Source organism: Trichoderma virens (assembly GCF_000170995.1).
Source record: "Trichoderma virens Gv29-8 chromosome Unknown TRIVIscaffold_4, whole genome shotgun sequence".
Classification (NCBI taxonomy): Eukaryota; Fungi; Ascomycota; class Sordariomycetes; order Hypocreales; family Hypocreaceae; genus Trichoderma; species Trichoderma virens.
The window spans coordinates 517,803-540,476 of NW_014013745.1; the positions used below are offsets into that span (position 1 = coordinate 517,803).

At 52.1% G+C, this 22,674-nt stretch overlaps 8 protein-coding genes across 8 annotated transcripts; 6 read left to right on the top strand and 2 right to left on the bottom strand.

The window, feature by feature from the left end:
- Positions 1-1,693: 1,693 nt before the first annotated feature.
- TRIVIDRAFT_30927 (uncharacterized protein) lies at positions 1,694-2,618 on the top strand (the record flags this gene model as incomplete). The annotated part of the gene is made up of 2 exons (XM_014103100.1): positions 1,694-2,247; positions 2,342-2,618. The coding sequence occupies 2 exons, from the start codon at positions 1,694-1,696 to the stop codon at positions 2,616-2,618; spliced, it is 831 nt and encodes a 276-aa protein (XP_013958575.1).
- A 62-nt stretch (positions 2,619-2,680) lies between these two features.
- Positions 2,681-3,760, bottom strand: TRIVIDRAFT_219820 (uncharacterized protein; the record flags this gene model as incomplete). The annotated part of the gene is made up of 3 exons (XM_014103101.1): positions 2,681-3,298; positions 3,370-3,694; positions 3,750-3,760. The coding sequence occupies 3 exons, from the start codon at positions 3,758-3,760 to the stop codon at positions 2,681-2,683; spliced, it is 954 nt and encodes a 317-aa protein (XP_013958576.1).
- A 3,114-nt stretch (positions 3,761-6,874) lies between these two features.
- Positions 6,875-8,767, top strand: TRIVIDRAFT_31219 (uncharacterized protein; the record flags this gene model as incomplete). Its single annotated transcript, XM_014103102.1, has 3 exons — positions 6,875-7,183; positions 7,251-7,362; positions 7,422-8,767. 3 exons carry the CDS (start codon positions 6,875-6,877, stop codon positions 8,765-8,767), a joined length of 1,767 nt encoding a protein of 588 aa, XP_013958577.1.
- A 1,181-nt stretch (positions 8,768-9,948) lies between these two features.
- Positions 9,949-11,049, top strand: TRIVIDRAFT_31331 (uncharacterized protein; the record flags this gene model as incomplete). The annotated part of the gene is made up of 1 exon (XM_014103103.1): positions 9,949-11,049. One exon carries the CDS (start codon positions 9,949-9,951, stop codon positions 11,047-11,049), a length of 1,101 nt encoding a protein of 366 aa, XP_013958578.1.
- A 112-nt stretch (positions 11,050-11,161) lies between these two features.
- Positions 11,162-13,963, bottom strand: TRIVIDRAFT_71725 (uncharacterized protein; the record flags this gene model as incomplete). Its single annotated transcript, XM_014103104.1, has 3 exons — positions 11,162-11,786; positions 11,867-13,721; positions 13,785-13,963. The coding sequence occupies 3 exons, from the start codon at positions 13,961-13,963 to the stop codon at positions 11,319-11,321; spliced, it is 2,502 nt and encodes an 833-aa protein (XP_013958579.1).
- Positions 13,964-14,520: 557 nt separating this feature from the next.
- Positions 14,521-15,201, top strand: TRIVIDRAFT_31286 (uncharacterized protein; the record flags this gene model as incomplete). Its single annotated transcript, XM_014103105.1, has 1 exon — positions 14,521-15,201. One exon carries the CDS (start codon positions 14,521-14,523, stop codon positions 15,199-15,201), a length of 681 nt encoding a protein of 226 aa, XP_013958580.1.
- Positions 15,202-15,576: 375 nt separating this feature from the next.
- On the top strand, positions 15,577-16,402 carry TRIVIDRAFT_198983 (uncharacterized protein; the record flags this gene model as incomplete). Its single annotated transcript, XM_014103106.1, has 4 exons — positions 15,577-15,747; positions 15,821-16,137; positions 16,194-16,280; positions 16,399-16,402. 4 exons carry the CDS (start codon positions 15,577-15,579, stop codon positions 16,400-16,402), a joined length of 579 nt encoding a protein of 192 aa, XP_013958581.1.
- A 1,183-nt stretch (positions 16,403-17,585) lies between these two features.
- On the top strand, positions 17,586-22,561 carry TRIVIDRAFT_229836 (uncharacterized protein; the record flags this gene model as incomplete). The annotated part of the gene is made up of 4 exons (XM_014103107.1): positions 17,586-17,695; positions 17,951-18,350; positions 18,417-22,011; positions 22,077-22,561. 4 exons carry the CDS (start codon positions 17,586-17,588, stop codon positions 22,382-22,384), a joined length of 4,413 nt encoding a protein of 1,470 aa, XP_013958582.1.
- Positions 22,562-22,674: the final 113 nt, after the last annotated feature.

Sequence of the window (22,674 nt, forward strand, 5' to 3'; positions counted from 1 at the left end):
TTTCAATTGCATCTTTTTAAACCCCCATGTTCAAAAGATGCTGTGCATTGCTTGAAATCCATATTCGTTACAAATCCTCTGTCAGAAAACCTAGGGGTGGCTGTCTATGTAAAGGACAAACAAAGGTTTATCACTGTATATGGAAGCTTTCTGACTATATGTATTCATTCAATCTTTCGCATACAATAGTAACTTTGCATGGCTGCACAAATAATAACGATAGTATCACAGTTGAAGGAATAAATTCTTTGAGAAGATTGAAGGAAGAAAGTATACTACGCCAAGATTGTCTGATAGGACTGTATTCAATTGAAGGAAGGGGTACGGGCTCCCGCAAGGGTGGGCACTTTCATATCACGGCCACTCCGTATGATATAAGATGGCGAGTAATGATCCTACGACATCATCGGCCAACTGCTTTACTCGCTATTAATCTAGTAGATATTGTAGTCCTGTCTGGGTACATGTAAAAGGACGTGCACGTCGCTGATGGATGTTGGTTGGATTATTATTCTTGCCAGATAAGAATCTGTATGGGGCGGGCTTACCATTATTCGATCCAACAAATCACATACGAATAATATGCTATGGATAATGACAAGGGTAAGAAGAGATGGAGCAATACTGGCCATTTCCTTTACCGCCCCCTTTTGTTAGATATCTATGTCAGTCCAATCGCACGTTTTACGCCTTATACAACGACAACCGGCTCATGCACCACAGAGAATCTGAATCTGAATCAATATTTTCAAACCACAATTTACATGGTGCGACGGAAATAGCCATGATGTGACACAGGGATAGAACATTGCAAGGGAGGGGGGGTGGGTGATTTGTTGGTTGTTGGCCTTCATCTGTTGGCTGCTCCGCCGCCACTGAACGATATCAATAGAGACCCCTTGATCTACAAGGAAAGGTGCAATGGAGCTTTAAATGCAAGGAGCCACATAAGCTGGTGGCAAATAGCGTTCTAGCCAGCCGTATCCTAAAGCACATCGTTCACATCTCCAGTAGCATTGGCACACCGGATTCACTACATCAGTGACACCCTTCACTGAGACGATGGGATATCCTGGTCAGGTTATCGTATGCGCAGGCAAAAGTATATGACAGTGCGTATTTCGCGCGATGAAGTAGTGCGCTTAACAGTGGCCAGTTTCAACCCCGCAACATGTATGGAACATTGAATATTGCAACTTTGAAGCAACCAAGACGGGCTTAAACTACATATAGGTGCCCCAGCTTGTCGAAATCCCAGCACTAACAGACCCTTTCATTGATCATTTGAGGGTTCTCGACAATATATCCGAATTTGTGTCTTGCATTCTCTGTGAATCGACGTACAGTACACGATATGGCACGACAGTATAAGCCCAAGCTAGGTGTGGATGTTGGCCTCTGGGCATGTTAGTCGAATCTAATATTGGATGGTATTAGTGACTTTCTCGCTCTTGGCCAACCCAATGTAGCCCTGCATTGAAAACTTTCTACCTCGGTTACCTGCACTGAGTGAAAGTGTGCGGTCACGGTCAGTGTCCCATGTAAATAGCTTCAATTGTGACCGAACATTATGTAGCAATGACGTATGATACCTGCTCGAAGAAAGCTCCCTCTCAGTATCAGCTACTCCTTTGGAACTTCAAGTCCACATTCTTCCACAAGTCAAGAGCCTGCCCAGAATACCGTCATTAAAATGGACAAGTGTTGGTTCGTCCTCCGTCAGACCCACTACCCGGCGCCCAAATACACGGACCGGAACATGGCGTACGGAGAAGCCAAAGGGCCTCTCCGCCTGGGTCATCTCATCCCGGGTCCTAAAGCGGTCGATGAGGTGATCAACTCGGACGCAATAACCCCCTTCCCAAGCAATATGCACATCTTCTCCACGACAACGGTCAACTTTTGGCTCTCTAACAAGACGGAGAAAGAAACTGAGGCCGCCGCCCAGGGCGAGATCCCGATCGCCGCTGCGGCCGGCGTGACGGTCAAAGTCGAAGCTGGGGTTGTGTTCCGGAAAATGATGGGCGACACCTGGGCAATTGACAGGCTGGAAACGCAGATTGTGCAGCCGACGTTGACCTACCTTGACGCTTGTCGGAAGTCTGCGCAGGTGGCGGCTTGGATAGATAAGAACAAAACGTTTGGCTCATGGAAGGTCTACATGATCAGCGGGCTGATGATTGCTCGCGGCGCCAAGAGTGAGAGGACGAAGACAAGCACATCTGGAGCACATGGGGGAGCTGGCGGGTGAGTACACAGACTAGTTCCCCCATTGGTGGTCAATCTTTCCAAGTTAACAACCTGTTAGGAGCGCAGCGGGTGCAGGGGGAGCAATGGCGAGAGTCGGGTTTACGGCTAATATAGCGATTGAGACCTCGGGGCAGCATGCGGATGATTTCGTCTGGGCAATTCGCCTCACAGAGGTGTCAAAGGGACCTTTTCATTCCGATCTGTCGCGAAAGCCTGTGATGAGGGGGGCTGTGTTTGCGCCAGGTGTGAATAAGGTCGATGTTAACGCTGTCTTTGCTGAAGAGGGCTTAGACGGGGATGATGTGCATGTAACTGAAATGTTCGATGGAGATAAACAACAATTTCTTGTCACTATGGATGGGTATTAATTGCTCAATGTTGCTCCGCTCGTTGGAGCAATTGTAAAGGTGAATATTTTAAACATTTAAGTTTAATCCCAACAGCCTAGTGAGATCATTTGCCAGATACGTTTTCTTGCCCCCCTTTTTTCCTCGTCAGAAGGTAGGTCTGACATCGTAAATGGAATCCTATTTCGCAGTTCCTCCGGTAATAGCTTCCAAGGCTTTATGCAGTAGTACGGATCGTCCCACTCGTGTATATGCAACAAGACTTGAATCATAGAAGACTTATTCTTCATCTTTTCAGCGTTCTGTATGTGACACTTGGCGTCGTGGTGTCTTGAAAAGTCCATCAACCGGCCTGTAAATCCGGCAGCAATGGCGGTCGAGAAGGACGTCCCGCAATTCAACTCGCCTCTGGGGGTTTTTATATCTTCCCCAAGAATGGCGAGGTTATACTTTTCCGGTGGATTGGATGGATTAAAACGGGATTTTCTAACTGCACCATTAGTCGAAAACATGGATAACACCTCCCCGTAAGCAGCTGGATAGGCAATCTCGCTTGCGTTGCCATCGTTGGTCGGCGCTGCAATAATCAGCATCTTTTCGGAAGCCCGGCGGACTTTTTCGTGCAATGTGTCGTAGTTACTAAAGAAACCGCATGCCATGCAGATGATATCCATTTCCTCGGTCATGCACCAGTCGATAGCCTGCGTGTAGGCACACAACGTCAATAATAAGTCTATAGCTTCCTAAATAGCCATCAGTTCAAACAACGTACCTCGGCGGCTAGCTCACGAGTATTCTCGTTTGCCTTGTCATTTTCGAAGATCCTGACGGCGTATATGTCGGCTGACTCACATATACTAAAGACCAGGTTTACTGAGGTCGTCCCGTGTCCTGTATTGTCGCACATTATGCTGTCATTCCTGCTCACGTAGTCTTTATAACTTTTAATGTACCTAGCGGCAGCGTTACTTGGATCAACGCCGGTATCGAGAACCGCAATCTTGACTCTGGTATAGTCATCTCCCTCTTCTGCGTTGAGAATATAATTAAGACTATTCATCCGGTCCAACCAGTCTTCTGTTGACGTCGAGTTTGCACTAGAGACTGTAAGTGTCTGAAGGAATATCCCTTAGAACTTAGAGGGATGTATACATTCGCGCCATGGTACCTCCCGGCCATATCTTTGTCTCCGAGTCCGAACATCCTGGTCGTGCAGAGTTTGTTGCAGATGGCGTAACGTGTCCCACACATCCTGCATCTAATTGGGCTATGGGCGGTCTATTGCTTGTACTTGATCGCGGGTCCGGCAAGCCGTATGAGGCCTCCGTCTGCCGCATACGCTCTTGCCGCCTGGCATCTTGGCCTCTATCAAACTCGCCCTCTCTTTGTAGTAGCGAGTCTAGGAATTGCCTGGCTCTATCAAGATCTCCCACTCCTTGTAGTTGAGAGTCTGGGTGTCGCCTGACACCCCGGTGTCTATCAAATTCCCTCTGTTGAGGACAAACATCGAGATACTCATCCCGTGGTCCTCCATAGAAATTACTAACCGTCAGTCCCATTCCCAGATGGGAGAGAAGCTCTTAAAACGGGTTGGAAGATGAGAGTATGGTGGGCTTCTAAAGATGAGACTAATAGTGGCCCAGATAAGGAAGCGTCGAGGACAACGGGCCAATTCACCCTCCGGAGATAAGGGAGGAAGGGAACAATAGTTCGAAAGCGAGGTAAGGTGATCAAGGTCAGGATATGAAGTGCCTAGGCTATTTTATCTCAGTGTTCGAGGGCTGTCGATCATCCACGAAATAATATGTTCATGCTGAGATTTCGGTAACCTTATAGCCACGAGGAATTTCGAGACTTTTCTTCTGGTTCGATGCAGAATTGCAAGAGTGCACAGAAAGGGGCATTCGGGGGTTGGGGAAAAGGGGGTATGAGGCATACTTTGCGTCACAATTCCGTTAAGCAAGGGATGGCAGCGGTACTTTGCTGCACGAACTACACACTGTCCTTGAACACCACTGCGACTTGTTCAGACATTTCATAACGCTAAAATGTGGACGCTGAACCTAAATTCTACTGTACCAATATCACAAAATCGCATCAAGCCAGTTGGCACCTTGAGCCATCTGGCACCACCATAGTGGAAGACCTAAATGTCCAGTGGGTGATAATTCTCTGGAGTATCAAACTCCAGATTTAAAAGGCTTCTATAGCCCCTGTGCCATTCCAGTGATTGGATATTTTTATAATACAAAATCTGCGGATGTAATCTGGTATAATGCTTTAAGAGCTTACTGATCGAATATGGTGGATAGCTACCTCGAGGAGCTTGGTGTTTAATTTGTTGCATATTATAGAGAAGTATAATTCAGAGACACCGATTTCGCCTTCTACTGCACTGCCTTGGCAAACACTTGTCTCATGGCAATATCCATCAAGGTGCCACCTCGAGATTGTAACACAACAGTCGCCATTGTGCAGTTTGTCTCACCCGACATGCCAACACACGACCTTGGCGCTGCAGCGTCCATGTCATTCAGAGGAGTACTTCTCCGGGATCGATTCCCTCGCAGCTCGGACTTCATTATTAATGTATTGATGCCTGGCGGAAATACCCTCGCGGATTTCATGCTTTAGGTCGGGAGAGCTTGCTGCGCATGTCTTCAGCTCCAAATCCTCAAGCTGTCGGAGTTGCTGGCCTCAACACCATCTCGACCCTATTTCCACGTTGTCGTCATGATAGCCTCTCTTTGTTTGGCGGACATTACAAAACTCCGCCAGACGGAGGCTTACAAACAACTCCAACACTACGGCGTACTATAGCCATAGCGTGCCAAAAATACCTGCTCCTCAGTTCGAGATTCGCTACAACTCCGTTAGCCTCAAAGGGCCATGGAATTAGCTACTAAACGCGGCAGTGGCTTTGTCGCAGTCCGGCGTAATATTTCATCCGCTTGCTTCCGTTTGGTCGAGACGAAAAGGCTGGGCAGCAAGTCGTTCGAGTGCTCCGAGTCCTAATTCCGTATCCGAAGGCTGTCGGAGAAATCAGGATGGGGCTTCAGCTGCACTTTGATGCATCTCTACAAGTAGAGGCGGACAGGGGTCCCGACGGGAATATACACGGTTTTGTGTGCAAAAAGTGTGCGACACAGAACAAGCTTCTCACTGTCGTTCGTAGAGCTGACAGGGGGGTCACGCCGTGGTGATTCGGCAAACCTTCATGGATCAAGGTGTGGTTGAGCAGAGATTTCCTGCGGCTAGTTGAGTCACCGGGGCCTTGCGGCGATGCCCGTTTGAGTCAAAGCTGGATCCTGCTAGAAGCTTAGCGGTCGGTAGTGTAGCTCCATGGTTGGGCGTTATGCTGCTTATGTCGTGTTAGTCTGTGATCTCACGTTAAGCTGTTATGTCGTTGCCCGTTGCTTCAACCGACTTCTGACTCGCACGGCTTTGTTTTAATCTCGTAGCACGGGCTACCAACAGATCAATGTAAAAAAAATTTACGGATTCACCGTCTCGTGATTGTCGTGAGTTGGGTATGTGCGCATATCTTTGACGCAAGGGGCCGGATTGCCACTTGGACATGCTCTGAATAGCTGCAAACATGGCCTGTTTCTAGATGGGTTACTTGCAGACGCAGCATCACTGATGCTTCGGTCTTTGATCATGTCCGGGTTCCAGAGCAATTGTAAACATCAAGAGTCTCATGCATGCCGCTTTGGGCCACATTACGCTTGCGGTACGCAGTTCCACCCCGTCACTCCGTCTCCGTTTCGCACAACGCAAAACATGATTTGAAAAGCTAAACATGCAGAAGGCGGCCAACCAGGCTCGACAATCTGCCTCACACGCCGTGATTCTGAGCTTAATTGAGTCAGCATTGATGATGTCCCAATCACCCCTGCGGACTTTGGAGATTAAGTGTCCGAGAGAATGGGCTGCAACGCACTTACACCAAAGAGCGGGTCGACGAGGCTGCTAGCCGTGACTTCGTTTGCGCATAACGCCCATACGGGGGCGTGTGAGTACCAAAGTGCGAGATACGAGTGACGACGACCCCTAGCGGACTTGTTGGTTTCCGCCTTGATGGAGACCTTTTTTTTTTATTCTTGATAGTGACCCATTGATGTGTTGTGTTTGTTTTGGCATATATATAGAATGAGCGAGGGCCAGGATGTTGCGATGGATCATTCTTCGACTCCTTGTCAGCCCAGCTGCTTATTGCTCCTCAATACTACCCTGATCTCGATCCTTCACCCAAGAGACAAGGCCCCCTAGTCGCAATGGCAGACTTACACCCAAATTCGCAGACCCCTAGTCGGCTGCATGCAGCTGTAGCGTCGACGGCCACGACCCTAAACGGCGAGGATTTTGACAGCAAAACTCCAGTGCCTAGCATTGGAGACGAGGACGAGGCTATCGACCTTGGCCTCAATGACGAAAAGCGAGATGAAAAGCAAGAGGGAAAACAGGAGGAAATTGCTTCAGTCCAGAATGATGAACTTTCAGAAGATGAATATCCTTCGGGTATCAAGATGTTCTTCATCGTGCTCGCCCTGGTGCTGAGTGTCTTCCTTCTGAGTCTCGACATGGTTAGTTGGAGCTCTAGTCTTTATTATGCGACAACACATGAGTGCTAACGCCTTTGGCTTCTTTCAGACAATCGTTGCTACGGCCATTCCCAAAATCACCGATGAATTCCAAGGTCTCGACAAGGCCGGCTGGTATGGCGCTGCTTTCTTCATGACCGTCGGGGCATTTCAATCTACATGTAAGTAATCCAGCAACGTCCACCCTAAAAGATATATCACCGTAGTAACAGCATCGTAGGGGGAAAGGTATACAAGTACTTTCCGCTCAAGATCAGCTTTCTCATCGCCATCTTCATCTTCGAACTCGGCTCTGTCATCTGCGGCGCCGCCCCCAACGCCGAAGCCCTCATCACCGGCCGAGCCATCGCTGGTCTCGGAGCCGCTGGCCTCGGTGCCGGCGCCTACACCATCATTGCCTTCTCCGCGCCGCCTAAGAAGCGTCCTGCGTTTACGGGCATCATTGGTGCTTCGTATGGTTTCGCCAGTGTCATCGGACCGCTGCTAGGAGGCGCTTTCACCGATCATGTCAGCTGGAGATGGTGCTTCTACATCAACTTGCCCATTGGTGGTGTCTCTGCCGCCATCATCTTCATCTTCTTCCAGACTCCTCGAAATGCAGTTCCCGTCAAGGCGCCTCTGATGGAAAAGATCCGACAGATGGACCCTCTCGGTGTGATTCTGATGATGGGAGCCACCATCACCTTCATCCTGGCTGTCCAGTACGGCGGTATTGCACACCCTTGGAACTCTTCCGTCGTCATTGGCCTCCTCGTTGGATTCGTCCTCATCATGGGCACTTGGGCGTTTGTCCAGTGGTACCAGGGCGACTACTCCATGGTGCCGCCTAAGCTGTTTGGCAAGCGCACCAACTTTGTCATGTCTCTGGTCGCCTTCATCCAGGCTGGTGGCTTCTTCGCCGCTATTTACTACATTCCTATCTACTTCCAGTCTGTCCACGGCACCAACCCAACCATGAGCGGTGTCCGCAACCTGCCCTTCATCATTGCCGTCTCCTTCTCTACCGTCGCAAGCGGTGTCCTGGTCACTGCCACTGGCTGGTACCAGCCTCTCCTCCTTGGAGGCACATCCGTTGCCACCATCGGAGCCGGCCTCTTGTACACGATGGGCGTCAACACCTCGACTGGCAAGTGGATTGGCTACCAAATCATCGCAGGAGCTGGCTGGGGCTGCGCCTTTCAGATTCCCATGATTGCGGTTCAGGCATTGGCCGAGCCCGCGGACCTCGCCAACTCCACTGGAATGCTTCTCTTCTTCCAGGGCCTTGGCGGAGCTTTCCTCGTATCTGGAGCTCAGTCTGCCTTTGTCAACACCATGATTAGAAACGTTCTCAAGAACGCTCCTCAGGTCAGCGAGGCGATGCTCGTCTTGACCGGTGCAACTGAGATCCGCAACAGATTTCCCTTGGACCAGCAGCCATTTGTCATTGATGGCTACATGTCTGGCATCAAGGTTGTATTTGCCATGTGTGTCGCTTGCACAGGAATCGCAACCCTTGTCGGCCTCGGAATGAGGTGGCAGAGACTCAACCAGGACGCCCTCAAGAACGCGGGAGGAGCGGCATAGATGGCCTCATTTCGTACGTGTCATATTTGGGATATATGAGACAGCCTGTTGAGTCCAGGCTTGGGGATATAGCATGTTCTAGAAAATTGCATCGCCGGCGTTACTTTGCATCAATGTTTGATGAAACGGAATCGATTATACATGTACGACTTGGGTAATAATAGGTGGAGTGGGATGATATCATGACGCTCTAGGCTAGCACTTTTTTTCTTCTTTTTTCTTTTTTGTATACCATATAGATAATACTTCGCAAACAGAAATCACAACTTACGTACGATTATACGCTTGGGCGCTGCTTTACGAGAGAGCTTTTGGACCGTGATGCATAAAGTGGGTAGACAGTCAGCTTACTCGAATGAGAGAAAATGATGGCAAACTGCAAGGTGCAATGAGAGGTCGAGTAATGGTGACCCCAACAACAGACGAGGCTGCAGCTGCATGTACTTTGGTCTTTTGGTGGGATAAGGGCTTGATATTCAGTCCGCTCTTTTCTCATCACTATGATTTGCATTGACAACAACTAAGCATCTTGTACCCAATGCAGTAGAAGAAGCTCTATTAATGCAGTAGCTCCAGTATGACATCTTACGCGACGCAATCCCCAGCAGCAAATCTCCCTCCAAGCATCTCACGTGGGACAAGACACAGCTCCTTCGGCAGTCATCCAATCCAGCCGCAGCTCCTTCACGGCCAACGCAACACACCCATTTTCCCTTGAATCCCCCCCAAAAGCGCAAGGCAATGGAGGGGCAGAAACCCAGCAGCCTGGTTCCAGCACCAAATCATGGCCTGTCATTGATGACATAGCCCGCCAAAAACAGAAACTTGCAACACCAAAAAAAAATTACGGCAGCCAAAGTAGCCGTAGCCGCACCCCTCACTCGTCCCCAAAACTCCGCGGCAGAAACCATCACGAAAAAAAACTTGACTCAGCCATTGCGCGTCGGCGATGGCGGCCGAGGCTTCGATTCCTACCTGATTGCTTCGGCTGAGCGAGGAGCTTCACCGCGACGTATTTAATTGCTTTGCATCCGGCCTCGTCAGGACGCTGTTTCTCGTGAAACCTCGGCCTGCGTTATACAGACACGATACGATAACCTCCAAGAATCCAGCGATCCACGACCAAATCAATCCCACTCTTCGAAACTAAAAAAAAAACAACCCCCAAAAATCCTCCCACAATGCTGCCTCAAGCCTCCCTCTCGCGCCTCGTCTCCCGCGCCGCCGTCCGCTCGCTGCGCACCGCCGCCGCCGAAACCATCCCGTCAACGTCCATCAAGGTCCTCCGGGTCGTCGACGCCGTGCGCCAATGGCGAAAGCCTCACATGACAAACTTCCGCTCTGTCGGCCTCGTGCCCACCATGGGCGCCCTGCACGAGGGCCACTTCTCGCTCATCCGCGCCGCCGCCCGCGAGAACCACCACGTGGTCGTCAGCATCTACGTCAACCCGGCCCAGTTCGGCATCAAGGAGGACCTCGCCTCGTATCCCGTCACCTGGGACGCTGACGTCGCCGCGCTGGCCCGTCTCGACCGCGAGTTCGCCGACGATGGAGCAAACCTGGGCCGCATCTCGGCCGTCTTTGCGCCCTCCACCGCCGAAATCTATCCCTCCGGCTTCCCCGGCCAGGAGATTGACAGCAAGGGCAGCTTTGTCACCATCACGCCCGTGGGCGAGGTTCTCGAGGGCGCCAGCAGGCCGACCTTCTTCCGCGGCGTCGCCACCATCTGCATGAAGCTCTTCAACATCGTCCAGCCCGACCGCGTCTACTTTGGCCAAAAGGATGTCCAGCAGACCGTCGTCATCAAGCGCATGGTCAAGGACTTCATGCTGCCCACCGAAGTCGTCGTCTGCCCGACCACGCGCGAATCTGACGGCCTCGCCCTGAGCTCGCGAAACGTCTATCTCGGCACGCGCCGCCGTCATGTCGCCATCGTGCTAAGCAAGGCCTTGCGTGCGGCCCAGGAAACGTACGACTGCGGTAAGCTGGACCGCAACGACGTCCTCGGGGCTGCAAATACTGTCGCCGACACCATGCTGCAGGCTCAGATGGAGCTCCCGCCTAACCAGCGGGTTACTTGGGAGGTCGACTACATCTCCCTGGCCGACCCGGACACGCTGCAAGAGGTCGATGCCGTGGACCCGGCAAAGGGAGCCGTCCTCAGTGGCGCCATCAAGATGCTGCCAGTGGAGGAGGCGCAAAATGGAGAGGATCTGGGACACTCTGGAGGACCGGCGGTAAGGCTGATTGATAACATCATCTTGCCACCCAAGGCCCAGTAGAAAGGGGATGCTGCGACGGCATGGATTACGATTGATGATGAACAAGTACGGCTAATGGGAGTTTATGAGAAGAAGAGGGAAAGAAATAGAGATCAGGGATGTTATGGCGGGTAGAATTGGAATATCTCGCTCCTTCTTCAGCGGCTGCTAGTCTGCGCGCTCTTGTTGGGTCTTTTTTCTTTTATTTACATAGCATCATTATATGGGTATAATACAAAACAAGACGAGATAGGGGAAGAAGAAAAGAAAGAAAAACAACCCCAAAATTCTTACAAGTGCGCCCTACCCTCCAGCTTCCTCTTCCTTCGTGCACTCTCCACGTTGTGATCCAGCGCCTCCTGCTCCTCCTTGCTCAGCCTGCTCGGCACCTTTCCGCCCTTCCTCTCCGCCTCTTCAGCTTCAGCAAAGAGCCGGCTGCCAAGCTCATCCGTCAGGCGAAGCACACGGCTGCTAACTGTGGCTCCATCACGTCGATTCTTGCCTTCACGACGGGAGCTCGCAATCTTTTCCGTAAAGTCCCATAGCTTTCCCTCAGCCAGCAAAGCGCCCGTCTCGGGATCGCGGCTAGGCCGCCAAGAAGGATCGAGTTGAAGGCGGGGAGGGATCTTTGAGTCTTTGGATTTGACGACGTTGATGATTTGCTCTTGCTGGAAGCGTGCATAAGAGTTCTTGAGCGTTTCTTTGTTGACGGCCTCGAAGTAGGAGAGGTCGCCCTGGTGATAGAGAGTCTTGCCGAGCTATAATATCGAAGTGTGAGCTGAGGTTTACACAAACAGAAAACAAAAACTAAAAGACCACGAGCAGAATTGTTCCTTACCAGTTGTGCACTATTCTGAGCCTTCGCCTCCTCGACCCATACATGGCCGTTTTTACCTGCGGGAGGAGTGAGGCCCATCAACGAGACCGCAGCCAACCAACTAGCCTCAATAAAAGGCCAGATGAGGAAGCAGTAAAAGTCGTAGTTTTCTCGCCCCGCCTTGCGCTCCTCATCCGACAATCCAATGGTTGCAATGTTCCCATTCTCGTCTCTATCCAAACGAACCACGTGGTCAGCTTCCAAGCCACGCAGAGTGGTATCCAAGTTTGCAGCAAGACCGGCGCCTGAGAAGATGAACTCTCCACGGAACAGCGAAGACAAGAACCCTACTTGTGTCCTGAGTTCCTCGTAGGGGATATCTTGGTTCGACGGGCCGCCTCCGCGCTTGATGCGCGTGTACATGGCTGCGCTAACAAGAGCTTCGTAAATGAAGAGATGGATCGTCATGTTGCGGTAAAAGGAGAGCTGGAAGCGGTCGACAGCGTAATAAGTTGGTTCCGCCAATCCCTCAACCACTCCGACCAAATCCTTGCCCAAGACTTCCAGTCCTCGGTCGACAATCTCAGAAAGGGGTGCGTTTCCAAAATGTGCCACTCGCCCACCCTTGGCTCGGATACGACAAGTCAACCACTCGACACGACGGACCAATTCCTCTTTGCCGACACCGCGACCACGCAGAGTGAGAAGAACAGTACCAATGAGGGCAGTGGGCATCACGACCGATACCGCGTTGATGTCGCCGAGTACTTTGTAGCCAAGGGCACGTAGAAGCTTCTCCCGGACTGCTCGCACTTCAGGGTTGTGATGATCCGTATCTAGGCTTGGCGGAATGCTAGATAGCTTTGAGAGGTGATTGTCAACAAACTTTCTCAAACTCCACGGCTCATGGAATCGGACGTCGACTCTGCCCAGCTTTAGAGAGAGAACAGAGGGCCCGTTGGAGAGAAAATCGGCCAGATTTTCTTTCTTCTTGGGCATACCAAGCAGCTCAGTGACATAGCCCTCTGTCTCAATAACCTTGTCGTATTGAGTGCTGACAGGGCATACAATGCAGTCCTTAACTCGGCCTGAGAGAATGCTGTCGAGAACGAAGCTCAGGATGCCGAATTTCGGGGGGAGCAGCTTGCCCGTACGTGATCTGCCTCCCTCAATAAAGCATTCAAAATTGTAGCCTCCTTGTAATAGCGTGTCGATATATGACTGCACGAGTGTTGTGTACAAGGCATCATCTCCAAACGATCGCCTGATCCACATGGCACCTGCATGCTGCAAGAAAGCTCCTACAACCGGAAAGTTGAGGTTATCTCCAGCCACGACGACCGGCAATGTCAGGCCAAGGCGATAGCAGATCAACTGCAGGGAAACGTAATCGATGTGTGATCGGTGACTAGGCAGGAATACAATGCTCTGCTTGTTCTTGGCCGCCAGCTCTGCCACTTTTCGTATTCGCAGGACCTCTTCGCTGGAAACATGGATTCCCTGGTGGTAGGCGCGCGTCACCAGCTGCATACAAAGGTAGTATGCACCGCGGATAAATGCGTTGCTCTCCATCTTGCAAATCATGTTATCTGTAAGCTTCTCTGCGACCTCTAGGAGGGAGTTTTCTAGTGTATTGCGTCGCTGCGCACGCTTCGTGATGTAGTCTTTGTCATCTTTATTCAACAATCCCTCCTTCTCCTCCACCGCCAGGCGATCGTTGGCGAGCTGTGAAATCCGCTTCTGCAGCAACGGCGCCGACAGGACCATGGAGGTCATGTTCTCCGAGAAACCGGAATAGAAGACCGGCTGGCCGATGACGCGGTCGTAGGCTCGCCATCCTTGGCCAGACACATAGAGTGAGACTTCGCGAAGAAACCTGTTGCCAGCGGGATTAGCGGGAATGAAATGAGGGAAACCGGCCAGCCTCGGCAATACTCACTGGAGCGGCTCGCTGCGAAACCTGGGCGATTGATTCATCAAGGCCTCTTCTTTCTCATCATGGACTATCCCCTTGGGCTCAACGAAGCCGCTGGGCTGCAGAGTGATTTCATCGCCCAAGATTTGGAGGTCGGGAGCCGAGCTATTGGCATCGTCAACTGCGTCGCCATCGTGGGACATGGCTGAAGGTCGCGAGCCGAGGGATGGGATTGTTGTGGTGTGGAATTGATTTTAGGGACGACAGAGGGGCGTTGGCATAAATAGCAGCAAGGCCATGCTATAAAAGACGGCGCTTCAGCTGATACCGCGGTTGATGCATACGATATGCAGGATAATCAAGGCTGGTGAAGAGGAATAACAAATAGCCAGACAGGAGGAGTCTGATGATTATCCGGGGTACCGCAATAGTGCTGTGGGGCGACAGCGCGAGTGCTAGCAGTTGGATTTCCAGCGGTTCCTTGGCCCGAGGACATGTGAAGCAAAGCTGTGGTAGCATCGAGACGGCTGAGAACGCTAACAGCCAGCCCGTACCCAGTACGGCTTAGGCGCGCTGACAGGCCGCAAAGCTGCCCGTATCGACGACTTTGCTCCACCTGCAAGGCTGCCAAGCTGTAACATCCAAAAAATTGCCGATTGGGAATTTTCATCAACATTCGATCTCACAGCCGCATCTGCCTCCTGGTTCCTTCACAATCGATTTCAAAGGCGCCCGAGGTCCAAGACCGCGCATCGCCGTCATGGCATCTTCCGAGCAGATCAAGGTGACGCAAGACTTGCTGTCAAGGGCACACTCTCCCGACAGCGCAAACCGCATCTACAGTGACAAGATTCAATATCGAACTCTCCAGCTCAAGCCAACATCGCCTCCGCCTGCCGCTCTCAATGCCAGGGCAGCACGCCAGAGAGCTCGCATACAGGGAAAACTCCGTGGGAAGCAGAGGCCAAAGCCGCTGTCTGCTCGGGAGCGCCGCCAGCTGGGCCTCTATGACATTCCCAAGGAAGGCCAGAAGTATGAAATTTACGAAGGGCTCAATAAGCTATGGATGGGATATGTCTTGGAAATATTGGGCAACGACATATACACTGGTGGCCCATTGGCTGCTGCCAAGCTGGCAAGCGCCGAGTTTCACGGGGCGGAAGCTGAAGTGGTGAGGAGCCGGTGTCCAGGACGAGTGGGCATCAAGGGCATCATTGTGAGGGACCGCAAGTTTGTTGTTGAGCTGATTACGAGGAAGAGGGGGCTCAAAGTTGTTCCCAAGGAGGGAACCACCTTTCGTGTGGAGGTCTCTGCGCCCCAGCCAGCCAACGATACCACGGAGAAGAGATTCGCCTTTGAGGTCCTTGGCGACCAGATGATGCTGCGATCCGCAGATCGGGCCAACAGGAAGTTCAAAGCGCATTTCCTAAAGAATGTGTAGCGATCGAGTGTTGCAGCTGCTTCGATCTCTGATTACCTCCTTCACGGCCTGTAAGAGCTGCGGGAATATCTACCTAGGTAGGTAGCCACTACGAGCTCCACGACCAAGGCTGGTTTGCCTATTTTAAGTTTCAATACTGGTATCATATGGTCGTCATCCTCAGCTCGTATTCCAGGTGTTGTTGGGGCGATATTAATATCCGGGTTTGTCCCCAATGCTCTTGAGACGCACAGCAAACTCGTCAGTCATCTCATTACCTACTGGGTAGCTCACGACCACCGATCAAAGAAAAAGGTGCGTAAAAGGCTGGATACCTGAAATTGGCGGCTTCAAACGATTTATCCCTCTGCAAGCGAAAGGGAAGCGGCTATCACAATGTTTTTTTGCGAACCGCTCCCATGGAAGATTCCCGTGCCCTTTGTTGGCCCTGCGTTGAGGACTTTTGCGGCTCTGATCCTGCTGGCCAACGTGAATGCCCTCTACGATAAGATGGAAATCTTTGGCGCCGACATATCTCTACCCATTTACGTTGCAAATCTTGGGCTGGTAGGTCTACCCGGCAAGTGTGTACATTGTCTCTAGAAGCACATAGCTAATTGTTGCCATAACGGTTGTTTAGATTGGAGTCATCTTTTTAGCAGTGTGTATATTTGCTGCCCTGAAGCAGCGCAACTACACCTTCGATCTCAACACTCTCTTGGCTACCATTACACTGACCGTCCTTTGGGGTGCGACCTGTTGTTTCAATATCGGCATTGTCATCGGTGCTTTTGTAAAATGCCATCTTCCTCGCTTTAAACATGACAAGGGAATGAAGTATTGCCACTTCTTTGGCAACGAAGTTGTGGCTAAATCAAGCGGGTGGGAGGGAAAGAGTTGGCCCGTATACTACTGGATCAGCCTGGTTTCAGCTCTGATAATGGCATTTTGGCAGATGTGCGTAATATCTCCCGCGAGCTCTATGGATAGGGTGCTGACTTGTGATTTCCTAGGCTCAACTGGATGGGCTGGATCAAGGATATACGCCGTGCCCTTTCATTCAGACGGAGACGGCAACAGAATCAACTGAATGAATGGGCGTAGGTGCCTCCTAGTTGGGACCTTTTTGCATGAATAAGGAGCAAAACTACCAAAGCTAGCAGGCGGTATTTGGCTGTGAAATGTATATATGACATGGACTTCCTGAACGGCATACAGGTAGATAGAGTACTTTAGACAGCGGATAAATGGCAATAATTAAGATGGCAGCAGCGACATTGATCTGGATACGTGTACAATTTTATGATTTATGCAAAAGCCAGCCTTTGTCGATCCTCTTTTGCGCCCTCAATGATACCTCCCTTATTGGGCACCTAACTTATGCAATTGGGCTCCATATGCGGCCAAAGGTTGATCGGCCTGTGATTTAAAAGTCGGCCCATTGTGAAGTTAACATTTGCCGTATCTCTCCGGATACTAGGTTTGCATAATTAACTTTTTTTTTTTCTATATATAGTAGGTAGGTGCCTATCTAGGCGGAGCATGGCAGAACCATAAAGGCCAATATATACAGTACCTGTCGTTGGTGGCCGTTGCTGCGTACAACAGTCGCCAAAGCCAATAGCACGGAACCAGACGTCCAATGCGTACTATGTAATACAGACTGCCGAGTTGGGCCGTTACCCCAAACAAAGACGGCTGCATAGCATTAGTAGTGCAGTGCCATTACTCCGGAGATGCTACCCATCCTTTCAGCTGCCGCATGACCCGTATTAGGGCAAATATCACGCAGTCGGCCTCAGGGCTCACATGGTCAGATGCAACTCATTCCGGGCCGTTGTCGTATTGTATGATTTGATTTTTCTTGACCTAATTATTTTGCGCTATTCGGCTCTCCTCAAAGCCCCCCGCCCCAGTGCGTTGCCGCACTTATCGCAGCATGTCGTAATACGGCTCTGGTCGCCCTGCCGGTTTTCTCGATTAGGATTTAGCCCTCGCACAGTAGGCTCGGTTAAGGTTCGGGCCTACCCTGTTGCGGAATAGCGGCGCCCAGCCTCGCTGTACATACAGCCTGGGGAATAGAATGGAACCAATTTTATCTTTCCCAAACCTCAGGTTTTTAACGCCAGCAAAGCCTTGGTAGCATTAGTTTCTCATTCAAGCATTCTGTCCTCTCGCGACCTAGCCTCCTGCTATAACTACGACTCAGACGACTTTTTACACGCGCAATTGTATCACCATCCATATTGCTAATCCTAGCAGACGTCGGAATTTTTCCACCTTACCAGACATTACCCACCCGTGTCTGCATTCTCACTCTTCAGTCGTCGACCCACGACTGACCTCAACTCGACCAACACCCCGCGCCTCGGTACACGATCACGATCCGTGGGATAAGTTCAACTATGCCGTCCAATCTCCCGTCAAGCTTTGCCTCGGCCGCCGCTGGCCAGAATGCAAACCGCGATGCGAGAGGTGGTAGGAGTGATGGAAGGGGATCCGCTGGAGGCGAATGGTGAGTCCTTGCCCCTCGCCAGAAACTGCGTTGGACGCGAGTTCTGGAGACGACGGAGATTTTGTGTCATGCATGCAATTTGTCCTGCTTCCGTGCACTAGTGTGCGCCGTATGAAATATGATTATTTTTTTATTTTTTTTATTTTTTATTTTTTTTTGGCGGGGATGGCCGCTCACGACACAGTGCCCCTCTGTTGTTTTCCGAAAACGGTCATGACCTCTTTTCCTTTCGTCGAAGCTAACTTGGATGCTTAGGTCTAGGAGAGACGGCCGCTCAGCTAACGGTACCCTGACTTTCCGTCGTTCCTCTACCACGCCCCTGAGCCAGTCCTCAAACCCTCCCCCTGCGAGCGACAATGCCGTCCAGCTACCAACCGTCGAGGCCCCCATCGCACAGCCCACAACCTACGAAGTTGGCCCCTCACGTTATACCAAGGACGATCTGCTGGAGATGTATCAGTCCCAGCGGCCTGGTGGTAACCCCTCTCATTTGTTCATCTCAGGCTGGGATCCGAGCAATGTCAGTGGCAGTGGCGTAAGGGGCTGGGGGAAGAGCAACGAGAACCACGTGCCACAGGATCCTGGCACCTGCTGGGATTTCAACGGCGACACGGCGCCCATAGGATTGTCCGGATTTTCCCAAGACGAAAAAGAGGTTCGAGATCCCAACTTGTCCGATCAAATTGCTCCATGGACGCTAAATAACTAACGTTTGGGCCAGGCTTTTTCTACTGATATCAACTCGCCACTCAAGCCTCCTACGCAAGCCAAAGAAGGTCACCAAGCTGCGGTCAACGGCCGGAAACCATCTCTTTCCCATGCTCCAGGAAGCACCTTTGGAGTGAGCTCTCCATCATCCGCTGTCCGACCTACCACCCGCCGACGAGAAACCGTCGATTCCAATCCGTTCAGCCCCACCAACATTTCGTCGCCGACTGCCAGTCGGTTTTCGCGAGATGACCCCATGTGGTTTTCGAGAAAGCCCGGTGAATTGAGAGAGTCAGAAAATGATGATCCCGACAACACCGAACAGGCCCCGCGTGATGCCCCAAAGCCGCCGATTCCTGGTTTAATGCGAGCCAACACGTCGACCGGTGTGAGCATGACGTCAATGTGGCCATCATCTACCGTGTCTAGCGCTGGTGCGTTTGGCAGTTTTGCCTTGCCCACTTCACCAGCCGTTGGCGACAAGCGACCGGGCGGTGCTCCGGGGGGGAGTCGACTGGTTCATCTAATCCCCAAGGACAATGCCGAAAGCGCGGCCAGCAAATCGTCCGAGAATCCCCTGGGGCAGCAGTCTTGGAGAACTAGACCGCGAACTGACACCGATCCTTTCGGCGGCAGTGAGGAGGTGTCTGGCATGTCCGGCATGTCTGGCAGTGCTGCACTCCAAGGTGAGCAGGATATCGCTCCGGGGAACCAGCAACCACCAAGCCGAGGGATGCCCTTTGGCACTCCAATTAAAGGATCTACTGGAGACTTTGGAATGTCCAATTTACATTTGGGTGGTTCATCTTCCGGTGATGGTGGTCCTGCTAGTCCTTCGGAGACAAACCCGTACCGAAGCCCCCCGACTGAACGCCACGACCACGATGGGCCCCCTGATCAAGGTGCTGGGGATAAGATTCACAGCACCGGCCATGAGCAACCGCACTCCAACTATAGTACGCTTTCTCGAAGCTTTGCTGCTGCCTTTGATGGGAGCGACCGTAGTCAGACCTCTAGCGTAGGTGCCAAGGCGGCCTATTTGTCGTCTGGTTGGCCCGCGCCGGCTGGCCCGTCCACCGGAACTCCCGACCGTGAGCGGTCCAATTTTGGAGGAGCCTTCGGCAGCTCTCTATTCAGCCCTATTGGCGACATCCAATCCCCTGGCTTGGGTAACCTAGGAGGCGTGTTTGGACCATCCAATACCGGTAGCATCGGCCGGCAGAGCAAGCTGGGATCCCTGTTCCCTCCTGCTATGCAGGCCCAGATGCATGCGCATGAACACGAAAGCAGCCTCTCCGACTCTCTTGGCGACCTCCGACAGAGCAACCCACTTGGTGCCATTGGCCGAGGCAACTTCACCGTGCCTACTCGAGACACAGACAGCCCCATGAGATCTAATCGCGGGGTCTTCGAGGAACTCTTTCCCTCTAGCGATAGCTCGAGGAACCTCGCCGCATTTGGAACCACAGATGCTGGACAGCCCGGCATCGCTGCCGCAGCGCCCCAGTCGTTCACGCCGGTCAGTGGCGGAATGCCATTCGGGAATGCCCAGGCTGGCGTTGAGCCCCCATCTGCCCAAGTTCGCCAAATGGTAATGCCTGATCGGATGCGATGGGTCTATCTCGACCCTCAGGGGCAAATCCAGGGTCCGTTTACAGGTCTGGAGATGAACGACTGGTACAAGGCCAACTTCTTTACCCCTGATCTCCGAGTGAAGAAGGTAGAGGACCCCGAGTTTGAGCCTCTTGGCCAGCTCATCAGGAGAATTGGAAACTCTCGCGAGCCATTTTTGGTTCCCCAGATCGGCATTGCTCATGGACCTCCTATGCAGAGCGGCCCATTTGCACCTGGAAGCGGAAGTGGAATCATTCCTCCTCTTAGTGGCGTTTTCCCAACCTTTGGAAGGACTCTCACTGCCGAAGAGCAAAACAACCTGGAGCGCCGCAAACAAGAAGAGCAATTCCTCATGGCTCAACAACGAGACTTTATGATGCGACAGCAGGCCATGGCCAAGTTTCAAATACAGCCAAGCCTCCAGCATCATTCCAGTGCTCATAGCCTCCAGAGCCAACCAAGCTTTGGCAGCATGACGTCGCCGCTGGGGGTTCCCCAGCAGCAGCATCACCAGTTGCAGCATCAACAACCCATTGGAGGCTTGGGCCCGGCCACTGTTTTTGACACCCACCCCGGTGCCGCCAATCCCGCTGCTGTTCGCGCCGCTATGGGAAACGGGGAGCTTTTCCGACCAGAAGACCTGGTTAACCTCTCGGCCAATGAACGCCAAATGCTCGTATCCTTGCAGGGTGAGCCTGCCGGTACTGAATCTGGTGCGCCTCAGCCCATTGGGACTCCGGGCGACGCAAGTCTACGGTACGGTCTGCCAGAAGCTAACGAGCTCAAGGAGGACGATGAAGGTTTCAAAGATCGTTTGAAAGAATTTGAAGATCTACGCGCCGAGCATGACGCCGAGCAAGCTGCCGCGATCGAGGAACCCCAAGAGAGCTCCGTAAAGCAAGAAGAAGCGACCGTAGCAACGACGACACCGCCCTCCGTCGAGCCGCGAAGCGAACCTGCTCCCGCAGCCAGCAAGCCTAGCAAAGTATCCAAGAAGAAGGCCGCCAGTGAAGAGACATCGTCGCTTTCTCTAACTCAGCAGGTGCAAAAGACCCAAGCCTCTGCGGCTGCTTCAGCAGTCACCCCTCCTGCTCCTCAGCCGACTGAGCCAGGCATGCCGATGCCATTCCCTCCGCCAGCTTCGATGACCCCCCTTCCGGCCCCTACGGCACAGAGAGCCAGATCTAATTTGCCAGAGCAATTCAACCGATCTCAAACCGCGACTCCCGATGCCATCGCCCAGCCTCCTCCATTGGCCCCGTGGGCCAAAGATCCCGGTCAGGAGGGGCAGAAGGGCCCAAGCCTGAAGGAAATTCAAGAGGCGGAAGCGCGCAAAGCTGCAAAGGCCGAAGAAGCTGCTGCTGCACTCCGTAAGGCTGCTATGGAACAAGAGGCTGCCCTGCTCAGAGAGAGAGAAAAGTCTGCGGCTGCGGCTGCTGCCGCCGCCAACGCTGGCCTCCCAGCGACTAGCACTTGGGGCCAAAGTTCGCCCGTGTCATCTGCCAGCCCCTGGGCTAAGCCGGGAGCTACCAAGGCCAAGGGAACCACACCTAGTGTAGCATCTGGAGCGGCTGGAGCCAAGAAGACTTTGGCCGAAATCCAGCGCGAGGAAGAAGCACGAAAGCAGAAGGCCAAGGAAGTCGCTATCCAGACGGGTGTTGGCGCCCCTGTTAGCACCGCCAAAAGCTATGCCAACCTCGCTGGTAAGCCCAATCACGGCTCCACTCCGACGGCGCCCTCTCCCATCTTGACTAGTGGTAGTGGCTGGGCCACTGTCGGTGCTGGTGGCAAGGTGAAGAGCCCATCTACCGTCCCATCTCAGATCCAAAGCCGGTCGGTTAGCACAAGCAGTGCCAAGCCTGCTTTAGCCACTCCCGTGAAATTGGCACCCAAGTCCATCGTGAGCAATGCCAGCTCTACCAACACCGCCATGGATGAGTTCAATAAGTGGGCCTATAGAGAGCTCTCTAGGGGAATAACTGGCGTTAACGATAGTAAGTCGTCTTTATACAGTTCAAATATTTCATGTTTCTGGAATTTTCTAACACGTATATTGCAGTTACGAGCTTCCAAGCAGATCTTGCTGTCTTGCCCCTTGACACCGGCTTGATTGCAGATGCTGTGTATGCCAACTCTACCACTATGGATGGGCGACACTTCGCTGAAGAATACGTTCGACGCAAGAAGCTGGCTGAAAAGGGTGTAGTTGAGAAGCAGACCCAGGCCGAAAGCAAGGCGTCGAGCTCTGGCGGCGGATGGAGCGAGGTTGCTAAGAAGAGCGGTGCCACCCAGTCCAGGGAAAGCGAGGCATCAATCCAGAGTGCCGACTTCAAGGTTGTTCCCGGCCGAAAGAAGAGCAAGAAATGAAGCTTTCTGTAAATGTGCTGTTGCTTATAGTTACATGGTTGAGCTTTGGAGTTTTGTTGCTGATTTGGATGACTGGAAGATGAGATAGTGAGCGGAAGAAAAGCGACCTGTGTATAAGCGAAGATGACAGCTATTTAGTGTAGTTTCATGTAACATGCCTACCTGGTGTTGACAATGATAAATTAAGCGCTGCAATGTAAATCAGTTTCTGCTGCCATGGGTAATGATGATTACGCGGTTGAATATTGTTGCTGGTCAACTTGGGGTTCACGAGGCGACGTCATTGCTTC